This window comes from Lepisosteus platostomus, chromosome 11 (assembly GCF_059453375.1).
Source record: "Lepisosteus platostomus isolate fLepPlt1 chromosome 11, fLepPlt1.hap1, whole genome shotgun sequence".
In the NCBI taxonomy this organism is placed as follows: Eukaryota; Metazoa; Chordata; class Actinopteri; order Semionotiformes; family Lepisosteidae; genus Lepisosteus; species Lepisosteus platostomus.
This window is the reverse complement of record NC_142621.1, coordinates 43,238,261-43,252,943: the sequence shown is the minus strand read 5'-3', so window position 1 is coordinate 43,252,943 and position 14,683 is coordinate 43,238,261. Positions and strand designations below refer to the sequence as shown.

The window sequence follows — 14,683 nt, the reverse complement described above, 5'->3', positions numbered from 1 at the left end:
AATAAATGAAGTGTACGAGGATTTGGCCTTTGCAGAAAGCTGAGACAGTTCGCGGAAAGGTTTTTTTTTTGTTGTTGTCGGCGAATTCTAAATTTCAAATCCTGTGTTTTTGCGAAATATGTGATTACACCCGTCTGTAAGATCAGACGACGCTTGTGAGTGGATACCAGGGTAGTTTGTAGTTTCGACCTCAGACATTTTTAATCGGTCTAAACTACAAATACGTATTTCACAAGCATCCACGAAGTCCTTATGCAGAAATTATAAAATAGCAGTGTTAACGTTGCTCATTTTTTTCTTACTTACCGATGTTTTTGTAGTTTCTATATTGTTTTTTAAATCAATGATTAAAACAACATAGAAACATGACAAAAACGTTATATAGAAGCGTGATTTTTATAGCGAAAGGCTTATACATACTGTATTTAGGCACGTTGTACGTTGACGCTTAAAGAGTCGTTTTATTGATGTACTATCATTAATTACGAATAGTGCCTGATTATTTTTTTTATTAGTGTAACACTATACTACCCACGATGAAATAAATTTAACATTGCTCCCTGCTTCCTCGCCTGACAAGCAGAAGCGTATCTTTAAAAATACACGGACCACATTACGTATCAAATCTACTACCTTGTTTTTGGGGTAACCCCGAGCACCAGTCCGAATGCGTGTGTGGGCGCTGGCAGTAATAGCGCGCCAGAGGTCATGACCCTAGCAAAATGAATGCAAGGCAACTATTAATATATACACACCTTAAGTGGGTAAGGAAATTATATACACTTTGAATTCAAGGATTATCATTTAGACCAAGGCCAGATGTATATGTCAGAACTGTTCGTCTGACATGGGTGTCTTTCTCAACAGGGCTAAATCGCGTACAGAGTAGTTTCATGTAACGTTAAAACATGAAGGCATCTTTTCAGACAGATAAAATAAGTCGTGTGGGTCGGTCAACTGCGAACTACAACCGGTCTCAAAGTGAAACAGTTTCGAAATTTATTTTAAAAAAACTCAAGAAAGTATTGGGAGGTTAGAGAGTTCATTTTATTTTCAACTGCAGAGCCACGCTGAACAAGGGGATACTTTGCTCTGGTCTGAGGTAGACGAGAGAAAAAAGTAATCTATTAACCTACACTGACTCTGGAAATCATTGAATATACGGGGTACATCACATTTCTAAACTCCGATAGGAGTCGAATGCAGTCAAAAACAACCCAGTGCCGCGCGGTTACCTTTCGGACTGAATGTAAATTTCTTTAATAATTATCAAAGCGGGCTCGAGACTCCCCAACCTCTTCCTTTTCGCCAAGTAAAACTGAACGAATTATGAAACATCAAAAGAAACGCGACACTACAATATATCAGAATGAGCTGACAACTTAAAACGGAAACATTTAGCGTGGACAAAACAAAAGACATACGTTTTAATGTTCCGTACCATAGTTCAGACATCAGTTAATTTAAACCACCATGATTTTAAACAAAAAAAAATAAAGAACTGCGTTTATAGTCTTCGACATTCTCGACAGTTTTAGTAGTTTTAATTGTGCACTAAAAAACAGGACACTTCAATCTGGTTTAAATGGGAGCGCTTTAAACAACTAACAAATAATTTCAGGTACATCTTTTAACACGAATACATCACGTTCTTCGCTGTAACACACACAAAAAACTACAGTTACTTAAATTGTTCTCTCCATGGTATACATGACTTGCATGACAAGGCTACGCATTACCCTTCCGTCAGTATTGTCGCATACGGGCGAAATATAAATAATACACAAAAATTACATTGTAACTAAAAGGCACAGGTATACAGTGACAATAAGGTAAAAAAAAGGAAAACACGAATAAGCAATGCACATAACGTTTTGTACATAATCTAAACAATCACCATGCAACTGATCCACTTATTCTCCGCAATCCGTGACAAATGTTTAAAGAGATTCACCTTCGCCGAACTCCATTCATGAAAATGAGTCTTTTACAACGCACAGTGTTACACTGAGACACACTCTAAGGCTTAAAACAACTCTTCCGGTTTGCAGACGAGGGGGGAAGAAATAAAATAACACCGTAGTAACGCTGTCCGGTACTTTTTTAAAAAAATGCACAACCGTTTCTTATACTTTCTGGATCGAACGATTTAAAAAAAAAAACCATCAGTCGTATTTCAGTCGCAGGTAAATACAAACGTCCGCGATTTAAAAAAAAAAACGGAAGCCATCCACGATCACCGTGCAGGGGTTTCTCCGTCTGGCTGGGGCTCAGGCAGACGTTGCACTTTCCAACAGCTAACTTTTGCAGTTCGTCCTGTTCCGCACAGGTCAATCTTACACTCCATGCTGACCGAGCCAGTTTCATCCTAAAACGCCGCCACTGCCGCTGCCGCCGATGTTGTTGCGTCCGTTAATCCGTAAAGCTAGCCTCCATATTTTAATACAACGTGTAATTTCCCCCCTTTTTACCGTATTCTCTTTGATTTAGTCATTGCTGGCTCTCTTTTGGCTCTGGGGCCAACGGGTTTCGCCTAAGGGACGCCTTGAAACAGCTCCTCCTTATCTCCTTTCATCAGCCAACCCCGGGCCGCCTTGAAACCGCAGGGCCAGTAATTGCTTTTTTCAGGCAGCCCAGTGCGGACTGGCCAGCAGCCAATCAGAGCCTTGTTTACACTCTGTGATTGACAGTGATCTGGCAGCGCGCCAGCCAATCAGAGGCGGCACATTGAGCGAATCTAAAAGCTTTAACTATTTATGTGCCTCCGCAAAATACATCTATTTAAAGAAACCTAGAGCTTGCATATTAATTCGATTATGCGTCCCTTAAAAGCTATCAAATGCAAATATTGATTCCTGCTTATCCGGGATACATCTGGTTAGAAAATGGTAGTGAATCTCATGTGCGTGTTTGATTTGTACGTTCTTACACATTTTGTTACTTGTTACAATATATACAATATGTTACAATATATGCGAACTGAAAACGGTATTGTTGGAAAGTCAAAACAGGAAAAAAATAAAAAAACATGATTATAAACATTACTCAAATGATTCACATTGTGTTTTATGGTGTTGGCAGCTGTTGGTAGTCGTATCGGGACAGAGGAACCGAAACACTGGATTTTCAGAACTTTGGTTAAGCGAAGGGGAAGTTGGGAGAAGCGCGTATTGTTTTCTGTTAACTTGTTCCTTTTAGTATAACAAACTGATCATTCCCTGTAAATGCTGCTCATTTCTGTAGCACGTCTCGGAGTTCACATTAATTGGTTCTCTTCACTGGTTTGCCAGAATACTCTTGAATTCTTGTCATGCTATCAAGCAGCTAACCGATGGATGTAGGTTATGGGGTCATGGTATAGACCCCTGTTTTTTTTTCGAGGGTGGGGGTTACTCAGTTACCCCAAGAGCAGGGAATCCTGCTGTAAAGGATCTGCCCTGTTCCTTCCACACTCACCCGCTAGAGGAGCTGAAACTCCTTAAACAGCTCCGCGGTCTCCCTCTCTCAGTCAGCTTCTGCTGTACAGTCAGCAGTCTCTCTGAACTGCCTACTTAAAATAGACTCATCCTTTGTTAGTACAGTCGTAGAGATTATTGTTATGACTAAGACTGAACGGCACTGAGGTCTGTTAAACTCTTATCTGTGGGAATGAAAGCTCAACACAACTGAAGAGGCAAACTCAATAGTGTTTTGAACTATTTCTGCCTTCACCTTTGCTGGCAGCTCCAGTTTTAAGTTTTGTTTCTTAAGACAGGACTGGTAAGCGAACCCTGCGTGTACCTACATTGCCTACACATAAGGAGTTGAACACAAGGCCTACAGATTCATTTTTGAAATCCTTTATGTGCTTCTGTTACATCTCCCCTAGTCATTCTTTAGAATTCCTACGTTTATTTAAAAAGTTCGGCCCACTTTTATGTCGCGTCGTTTAAAACTGGTTGAAACAACAGCAGTGGGGGAAAGGAGCCCTTCCCAGCTGCCGAGCTTGTAAACTAAAGAAAAACTTGCATTTCAAGACAAAACGTGTCAGGGAACAAAATGTCTTAACTGTGTAAAAAGAAAATATAGTTTTTAAACACTGAGCACGTATGTTGGAAATCTTCCATCGAATAACATGTACAGGCTAAAATAAATTAAAACTCAATAATTTATGTTCATCCTTTACATAAGCAGATGACATCATGCAAGGCACTTTGTTTTAGCCAAAGCAACGTCGCAATGCTGACGACGCTGTGCGACTTTAAATCTGATCAGGAGGCGATCTGCTCACGAAACGACAGGCACGGGATTAATCGAAAGCTGCCTCTAAATTTTTGATGAATAATAAAAAAAGTAATAAAGTGAAAAATCTTTTTTTCTCTCCTCTGGTGTCACCGACTCGCTCGAGATAAAAAAAAACACAGTACAAAGCCCTTTTTACCACTCATGAACGTCCCACGAATACCCCACTTCGCCGTGCAAGTTGCGCACGGCATGCTGCGCAGTAGGAAAGCTTGAATCAGGCGCCCGCCGTTTTGTTTAGTTACTCCAGCAGCTCCGCCATTGGACCAGCGCAACAGCCAATCGGGGTGCGTGTTTACCCCTAGGCGACCGGCACGAGCTCATTAGGATGCGGGGAACCGGCCAATGGGCGAGCGTGTTTACCCCCCTCCTGAGTTGAGTGGCACGAGCAGATCAGGGCACAAGGAAAGAGAGTGGCTGTTCTGAGGCTCGAGCTGCGTTTCACTAGAAGCTCGAACTCCGGTGCATCTGTACAGTATATTACAACTGCATACAGCAAACAGCACACTAGGATGTAACCATTTCCACATGATTTATACAGCTTCTTAATTCCTTTTCTTCTTTTTTTTAAAGCAAATATATTATTTTACTAAATTGCAATCACTTATTGTTATGCAAGGAATAACTTACCAGTAAGTACTTTGTTTATTGTATATTTCCGAATATGTGTATAAATAAACCTTTTGTTCTGCTGGCTGTTTTTACAGTACTGCAATTTTCATTATAGATAATCATTCTTGGGGAAACATTTAACAGGGTATCTAACGCTTTTGCTAAAAGACTTGATTTTAAATCTGGCATTTATTCATTGTTATCATATATATGAAGGAGAAACACATACAAAACATGTTTTGTGCTTAAAATATGTGATGATGGCGATGTTATTATTTTTTAATTGTTCATTTCTGGTGTCGTGCTAGAACTATTGTTGCTAAATAAAACGTTGAATAGGTTTTAAACACAACACATTGGAATATATTTATTGAATCGCCCGAATCCGTTGTGGTCCTAGCAATTTACTTCGAGGTGAAAATATTATTTTTCTGTATTAATGTGTCGAGCAATAACAATGTATTTGAAATATCTAATCATACGATTCGAATGTTATTTCAACTGAGAGTACATGTATAGAATCGCATTCAATTAAAAATAATATTTACGTTCGATCTCACCTCGCGTTATTTATGTTATTTTATGTTATTGCTACAATTGAATAAAGCCATAGTGAATTTTTGTAGGTTTATTGCTGTCCGATTAATAATTATATCCAACAGAAAAGCGAATTATTATATCACGTTTTGAACCTTTGCATAGTGCTTTTTTCACAGAACTTGAAATCAAGAACGAAGCTGAGTTATTAATGATAAGCAACATCAATATTTTATATTAAAATTCTTAATTTTAATTAGGGCCTGGTGTTCAATATTCAGAATTACTCAAAATTGAGTTTTGGGGGGCAATTTCTTGGATTAAATCAGTAGTTCCGTGGATTTTCAGGCGGTTCCTGTCGACTGCGATATGTTTACAGTTTCTAGTCCGACGAAAGTGTCGCCATACCCGGCCACTGAAGGCGCGAGCAGCCCGCCTTGTACAGCGGGATCTGATCTCGAAAATAAGCTTAGATTATTGCCCTCGTTTCACCACAGGACGAATACTTACACCTAAGGAGCTTTCGTTTTGTGTTCTTGGTCGGCTTTAACACTTTGTTATACAGAAGGGTCATTTTTTGTTCAGAAAAGACAATTCATTTCAGAGATTGCTTTGTCTAACAAGATAGGAATGCATTACTCATGGATCACAAAATATTTTCTGAACTGGACACGGCTGAAGATATTTCGCTATTGAAATATTTCAGGTTTCGATCAAAGGTCTCTCCTGCCTCTCCGGTCATGGGTGCTTGTTTTAAAAACCGACCTTTTTCCCCCCGAAACATCGTCTTGTTGAGAGGAGCCTGTGGCAGACGGCGCGTCTTCAATGTGGAGGCGATGTCAGGCAGCGCGAACTGCCATTTGCCAAATCTGACTTCTGCATCCCCGTAGTCTCTCAAAATGTGCATAAACACGTTTTTTCCTCGTTATTGTGGAATATACGTTAGTATTACTTTAAAATGCCCTTGAAATAAAAAAATAGGGATGAAAGATAATTAATACTCAAGATACATGACTACAATACACAGCGAGAAAATTCAAGACTATAATTCATATGCGTTTTTCTTTTGGACAAATCCCATTTAGGCTTTTACATGAAACTAAAATTATATATATGCCGTAGTCCCTCGGGCGTTCTGTACGGCAATGTAAATAATTTCTTTCGGTTTTTAACAATATTTTTTGTAGCATTCTGTCGTTTAAAAAAAAAACCCAGACGTTTGAGTAAGAAGTAGAATATTTTCTGGTCCACTACTGAACTACATGACCCAGAATATACAAATGTACGAGCAGATAGCCCGCTTCTGAGAGACATGCGTCAAATTGTAGGTAGCTTTAAAATAGTCTCAGGAAGGCTTGTACTGTGCCACAGTGGTTAAGTTGTTATGATATGGAGATCCGACTATTTAATGACAAATTACAGAAAATTAGACAGTATTCTTGTTTTAGGAAAATGTAAAAGTAGTATATACATGTGTACCCACACACAAAATCAATTTAACTCTTTCTCTGCCAATGCTATAGCACTTTGGCCTATATCGAGTTTGAAGCATAAAAAATACCATTTAAATTGTTTTAATTGTAAATTTCACTAAGATTTCATAAGAACCATGAATTATGAAGTGATTTTGAAGAACAGGATGCGTCTTCTGGTGTAATGTGTACAGTGTGATAAAGAATGAAAATCCAGTTACGTCTGTGTACATTACAATTTTTTTTCTTTGTTTCCTTATCTAAGATGAAGTGATAAGAACGGAGGTTCACCGCTATCTAAGTCGTGAGCGCTAGATGGTTAATTCTTGAATTAAGATTAGTACACAGTAACAACTGCTAGAAAAGAGCACGTTTTCCTAACCTAAACCGAGCAATTTCCTGATTTATGGGCACGTGGATGTTATTCTAAATAGAGCTTCTTGTTCTTAAGAATGTCAGTATATAGTTTCGTGTTTTTTGAAGGGGGTTGTGCATCACCAATATGAAGACTTTGAAGAACTCTGCAACTTTTCTTACTGAAGTAAACACCGTAAGTTATTCTATGAAGTATGCACACAATAAATCCATGCAATAAAATCTATAGTGTAAATAAAATCGATAATTTACACAACGTTAATAGCTGACGTGTATACGTATTTGCACACAAATTTGCCGTACTTAATTAATTTTGAACGCATTATGTAGATACAAATACAGACACGTTCAGTTTTACAAGGACATACTTTTGGTGATACGTGTCTCGCAAAAAGGATCAGAGATCATTTTGATGTGCTCGCCAGCCGTATCTGTGCTCTACTGTAGCACACATATTTCTTCTTAAAAGTTTGTAAGGTTTTTAATATCGCACTTTACTGGCGTATACTGATCTACCAGATTACAACAGTACACGGCCGTGAATGAATTCATTAATACAAGAAAGGGCCAAAGTACGGGATGGAGAGTTGGGAAACCATAGCCTTCATAGCACCAACCCGTGCCCTGACAAATCGCAGTCTTGCTAAAACGTGAATGTACTACGTGTGCGTTCTGATAACCGGACTTTTTCATTTGTGCGTTGGAGACAAAAAACATTCCCGTATCGTTAATGAACAGCAGCTAACAGTACAAACACACGGTATTCATAGGACAACACTATGATACCTTGAGGTCTTTATTTTCCTGGCTGTATGAGACGCTTAGTCTCACAATAAAGTAGAAGATCGTGCGCTGTTTTTTTTCATCTACGCTGACTTTCTGGCCTGATCGATACTGCCGAATTTCGCCAGACCCATGCCCTTTTGCACAGCCCCAAGACTTTTCGCAGAGCTAGATTTCAAAGTGCTTTTTTTATGACAGGAGAATCGTAAAACATTCGTGAGATTGTTTTTTGTTCCACTCTCCTTTCAGAGTTGCTGATGTCGACTCCTTTCCCTCGCGGCGCTCACTCTCCCACAGACGCGGCGCACATAACCTCTGGGAAGAAAAGAAATGAACTTTTTCCCCCCCTCCCGGTCGTGTTACCGGACTTGTAACACATAGTCAACAATATTTGTTTTCCCAAGTTAAAAAAAAAACAACAACAAAAATAAAAACAGCGAGGGGGGTTTGCATAATAAAAAGTATTAGAAAAGCATCACATTTCACTAACACGGTAATTATAGCAAACTACCCTGTCATTTGTGCTTGAACCAGTGTTCTGCTGCTTTGTTTTTACTGACTCTCCTATTTTGCTTTTCAATTGCAGAAAAAAAATGTTCGCCGACGACTTTTTCGGCTGGGAAAGCCAGCGATCGACTGAAAGGAAGACTCGCCCGAAGCACTGAAAAGGGATTATAATATCTGGGCCGCGTTTCATTTTCTTGGTGTCCCTGTTGGATTTGGGGGGATTTATCCGTTTCCACGCAATGGAAGGCCGTGATTTCGCTCCTCCGCCCCACCTCCTGTCTGAGCGGAGCGCGCTGGTTCACCGCGCCGCGTCTCGGATAGCTTCAGCCGGCCACAGCAACGTACAACACCCCGGCCACTTCCAGCCTGGAAAATACTACCCGTCCCCCATCCCCATGGCTCCGCACTCAGGTCGGTTAACTACATATTTGACTTCTGATAGGGGATCTTTTTGGAAATGGTTCTTCCTTCTCTTTGTTGTGATTTTTTTTTGTGTTTAAAGTTAATGCTCCGTTCGGGCTGCGTTTCCTTCGGTATGGTATTTAGTTAACCGTAACCCCAGGGATCCGGAGCCCAACAGTAATTTATTGGAGGAGGAAATTAGTTGGACAGTAGGGCCATTTTGGAAATTAGCAATTGCTGCAGACTCTTTAGATTTTTATGTGCTAATTTTAGACAATATTATTAAATTTTATTGAAACTGCTTACTGCTCTGTTTCTTTTAAGCTTGTCGTAAAAAAAGGCGACTTGGATGTTTGGAGCGAGATAGACTTAAAAAAAGAATGAGACAAAGGGAAAAGTCCAACATTTTAAAATAACGAACAGACCGCGGGTAAATAAAGCATCCTTAAAGCTCATGTCTGTCGGATACAGTAATTACCGATGTTAATTGAACCTTTAAGCAGAAGGCTGTAAAATAATTTTGTGCAAGTTAGCTACTTAGCTAAAGCAGCACCTTATTACAGATCTACGACCGGCGCTAATTCTAGTTTTTACAAACGTAATTCCCCCCTCCTCAATAGTTTTTTTTTCTGAGGGGGGGGAGTCATTAGATTTTCCTGCGCCTTGAATCCTTTCGTGAGTTTTCGGCGTTGTTTCGGAACGATCAGGACGCAGCGCGCGCTCCGCGAGCCGCTGGCCGCGGTGTCCGGGGGCTCGTGGCGGGTGTGAGTGTCTGCCTGTCGCAGTCCGCGCAGGGGTGTTCGGGATTAGGGTCAGTGGTATGTGCGATGGGTTTGTGCTAATAGAGGCTTCTGTAATACCAGAAAATCCTGTTTCTATATTGAGCAGTGATGTGTCAGGGTGAGAATGGGTTGGCAGTGCGTGCGTTAGGTTTAACAAGTGGCTTTGGTATCTAGTTTAAGTACACTGAAAGCTACAGAGCGATAACACTTCGTGTGTATGTTTTGCATAATATAGTGTATGGTATATTTCACTAAAGGTATCACATACATTTTTACACCTGCGCTTATATAAGTAGATTTATTGTGCGATATGTGGATCTCGAGGAACCTGGAGCTCCAGTAACGTGGTTTTGCAGTTTTACGAAATTAAAAATGACAGACCTCGCTGTTTGTTTTAAAACACGATCTCAGTTAATGGAGACTGTTAAGTTGGTAACATTGAATTAAAAGAAAAATAAATCACACAGCAAAGCTGGGTTTATGGTCTTGCACTGTAGTTTGTTTTAAAAACTCAAACCCTAATCATATAACAGGTTGAGTATCCATTCCTTCTGGAAACGTTTTGTTTTTCTTCTGTAAAGGTATTGTAAGCTTTTGTTGTAAGTCAACAGTGATATTTATAAGTGGAGAAAGTAAAATTATATGTCACAGAGCTGTTTGCTTTGTTCTTAATTGCCTCTTTTGTGATGGCAAAATAACCTTTAGAGGCGAGTTTAAGAACACATTACTTACATATTTTACAGTAAACAGAGCGTCGTAGACCAGAAAAGTAACGTTGGAATCAAATTTCAAGAAACCGTGATAAAAAAATACCCACAGTACTTTGACAGTGTAATCAGAATGTTACATATTTTATTAATCCGGTAGCACTTTCATACATGTTTAACGGCGAATCAATTGAACATGACACTAACCTGCCGTCGACCTTCATGTTTTTAATGCAGCCTGAGTCGAATTAGGCTATTTTTTTTCTTTAAAAGCGCGAAATCTGACATTAAAGAAAATTTATTAGCGGAGAAGCACCTGAACTCTGCCACTTGGGGTTGTGTGAGAATTTGTGTAATACAGTATTAGGAAGCAGTCGGCGTCAGTGTGATAGGAATAACTGCAGCTTCTTAAAAGCTTCTTTCAGATGTCCAGGGAATGTACGTGTGCTTGTAGTATTTCAATCGGTATGCGCTCGTCACAGTATTATTTGGCCTTCAGAAGCGTGTTCAGCGAATACACTTGCATGGGTTGTAACTATTCTTGTACTAGTAACGGCAAATTCTGGGCATTTTATCAAGAAAAGTGTACGCGAATTTAACTGCTATTCAAAAGCAAATTCTCGCCTGAAAAATCCAATATTTCTTAAAAAGCTTTTATGATGTTTCACTAACCATTGTGTTGTGGACTTGCGTTAAAGAACGTGCCCACTTTTGTCATTTACTTTGCATTCCTAATAATTAACCGTGCTTCCCACTTAAATTACTAGTTTTAATTATGTGCCCTTCCAAAGGATTCATAACGATTTTAAGTTATGCTTACTAGGCCTATACAATCATTTGAGCTAGCAAAGGGTTACAAATGCCGATCTCATCTTTCTGTGACAGTTTAAAATGTATTGCCCTTATCTCCTCACGGTGCAAAAAAAAAACAACGGCCCGCAATACGCAGTCGACTACAGTGTTGCAAGAGGAATTTTCCTCTTGCTCTTCTCCGTGATCTATACCTGCTTCTTTCCGAGACGTCAGGACACCGCTTGTGTCGGTTTTATGCCAGTGAAAACAAGCGGGGAGATAAACCGGTTTGAGGACATGGCGGCTGTCTTAGCCCGGCTTGAGCGAGGTGCCCTAGGTGCACCAACCTTATGACACGAAGCCGGGCTGATGTTTCCCGAGTGTGAGCCTGCAAAGAGTACTGCTGTAGAGTGTAGCCCCCTGTCCTATTAAACTGCTCTGTAGAGACCTTTATTTGTGAGTGAGGGATATACATTATACGTGTGCGCGCACACACACACACGTACATACGTTGGAGTATTTTCATGTGCTATACTGTATATTTTCTCAAGGCCGCGCGTTTCAGTCGGAGCGGTGGAGTTTATTTTCGATGGCATGGTTCCTTTTTGTTGACAGCAAAACTTAAGCGTCAAATAAGTTTGTAATTATTTTTCTAAAGGTTCTAGAATAATCTTTGCTCGCCTCCCGTGGCAGGTTTTCCGAGCTCCGCGATGGTGTAATAATGGCGTTGAGGAGGTGTGGAGACCAGCCTGTCAGTAGGTTTATGTCTTTTGTGTGGATACGTAGGGTTCTGCCTAATGATGTTGCCTCTGTTAAGCTAATAATTCTAAGACGCTTTAGAACTGATGTAAAGTGGAGTACCATTGGTTCATCCATTTTTTATACTGTTTATTGCAACGTGCTCTTTTATCGTGGGTCTTATTGCTCTCTTCGATCCTATGTTCCTTCATTGCCCATTTGACAGGTTATTACATACACGTTGCTACTTTTCCACAATGTGCACCTTGTAAGAGGATACGTACAGAGATGAGGGGGTTGCGAGTCAGTAACTGCGGTTTGATGGCAGGCTGACGGAACTGTAGGAAGGCCAGAAGTTTTCCCCACTGGCGCTGGTCTGGTGTTTCACACAGGAGGCAAACTGGTGATCTGCCTTGTGTCCTATGGTGCTCATTCCAAGGTTTTTAGGTGTGGGTATTGGGAGCTGTGGGGTGTCTTTGGGGGAACAAGCCACCAAGTTCAATGACTCGATTTGTGGGGATGGTTTGTATGACGCGGCATTCCTTAATTTCGAGGTCTGCAGGGAGAAACGGAGGAAGCTGGGAAAGGTCTCTTAGGATCTGGCTTTGATGCCTCCACTACATGTCAAAGGGGAGAACAATCTCTGCACCTAACGCACTGCTTTGCTGTTTTTTTTTATTAAGAAAGACGTCTTTTTCATGGTATTTCTTCTACACAAATTCAGCTGCTCACAAGCCCGCTTAATATGCATTGATAGATCATCAGTGGCTGTACGGTCAGCGCCTCACGCTGGCTCTCTGGTTAAATCCACATTCTAAACATTCAGGGCGGTCGCCTGGTCTCCTTAACATAATCTCTTGTTTGTTTGAGTCAAAGAACCCAGTTCAATTAACATCAAGAGAGCCGTAAAAAAAAAGGACACCAAACATTTCTCGCATTTTAAAAGGCCACAAGTTGAGAATCCCATCTGCTGCTTATTGTGATCGATCCCGATATTGTCAGTGTGATTGCATTTGAAACGCAGAGTGGGTATTTCTTCCTTTCCACACTGGAAGGCGTGGGTCTATCAAAGATACTTAGTAACGAGCATAATGAAGGGTGATATAGGAGGTGCAGTTTCCCCTCTTTCGCACAGATATTTGAATAGTTTGTAAATGTGGATAAACAAGTATGCCACCCCTCTGTTATTCTTAATCTGCAGTGCAAATGGCACAGAATTACTGCAGTACAAAGAGACGAAAAAAGAGACTCTAAATTCTCCTAACCATGAATAATGTTTAAAATCTAGTGTCACAGATTGGTATCCCACCCATCCATTGTCAGTAGCCTCTTTATCCTGGAATGAAAATGCCAGCAAGCTTGTTGCACAAATGTTCAGACTTTCCTTTTTAGTAGATTTCACTGTAAAATGGAAAGCTTTTAGAGCTGACACATTTCAGGGTTTCCCTGCAGTACAGTTTATCACACTGTAGTAAATCGAAGCAAAACTCGATTTATGTTTTCACATGCAAAATCAAATACTTGTGGCATACATTTATTTTGTAAATTTTTGCAACGTGTGAGTGTATTTGCTGCGTCCAGCTTCAGAGTATAGGTTCCTGCTATAATTGTGTGTGGCCTTTGTTGTGTGAGACAGTGAATTGTATGTAAAACAGTGAGTGTGAGTGGCTGAACACCAGTCTTAGTGTCTCCTGTCTAATCCACGGGGCGCGTGAATGTTAGAAAAAAACATATCAATGTTAAAAAAAATCAAATATATTCTGACACATTCCTGCTGTGGTTCATGAAAATGTTAGACGCCCTGACACTGTCATGTGTTCTTTGAACAGAAATATTTCCGTGAAAGACCCTAATTGGACTACGTTCATTCTTTTGGCATTCTTTTTGAAAGTGTCCTATCTGTTGAAAACTTCTGTTTGTTATTTTGGCTCTTGTGATGTTACTAAACACCCATACCTTTGTGTAGACATTTTTGTTGTGCGGACCCAGCTCTTGCTTTGTCTTTTCCAGTCTTATATAGCAGCCCTTCTTGAGACCACGTCTGAGTAAGCCTCCCACCACAATGCCAGTCCCTCTGACTGTTTGGAAAACATTGGCACCACAGCACAGTGTTCTCAGCTGCCTCAGATCCGAGCAGCCCGTTGATTTCACTCTCTCCAGCAGTATCTTGCAGAGAAGCTTGGTTCTCGGTAGCCTCAGGCCGAATGACTCTAACCCCAGTTGTAGAAAACAGGTTGGCATCCCCTCTCAGAGTCTTGATAGTGGTGCATTTCTATGCATGCTAGGGTAAATTACCTCTCCCTACTGCGCTCCCACAATGAAACCTTGTCATTCTGAAAGTGCTTAACCCAGCAGTTCGTACGAAGCAGACAATGTACAGAGGGGCCTTCTTTGGCAATGAGGATGAATGTGCTATTAGTTTTCAAAGGACCAGATAAATGCTTTTCAAATCAGGTTTAAAACATCACAATATAGGTTTATAGGTGTTTTTTAAACAAAGAATTCAGCTGCCCCATTGTCAATACAATTAGTGGCTTAATTTTGTTTTGTTCCTCTTAAAGAAACCGTCTTAAGTAAAATTTTGGGAGGTGTGGGGAAACAGTGTTAAGCTAGAAAAACAGAAATGCAGATGCATGTGCGCTGAGTGGTGCCTTTTGGATTTTTCAAATTCTCTTCAGAAGAGGAAAAATAAATA

The 14,683-nt window shown here is 40.3% G+C and overlaps 1 protein-coding gene across 5 annotated transcripts in view; it reads left to right on the top strand.

Moving 5' to 3' along the window:
* The window catches only part of bahcc1b (BAH domain and coiled-coil containing 1b), a 116,232-nt gene that overhangs the window by 8,112 nt on the left and 93,437 nt on the right, over positions 1-14,683 (top strand). For 3 of the 5 annotated variants that reach the window (XM_088599852.1, XM_088599853.1, XM_088599849.1), the window contains exons 1-2: positions 4,697-4,913; positions 8,647-8,978. In XM_088599852.1, the coding sequence (XP_088455978.1) occupies positions 8,807-8,978 (172 nt within the window). In that variant the 5' untranslated portion in view covers positions 4,697-4,913; positions 8,647-8,806. Of the gene's footprint in view, positions 1-4,696; positions 4,914-8,309; positions 8,554-8,646; positions 8,979-14,683 lie in introns of those variants that run through there. The other 2 variants (XM_088599850.1, XM_088599851.1) reach the window with 2 other exon arrangements.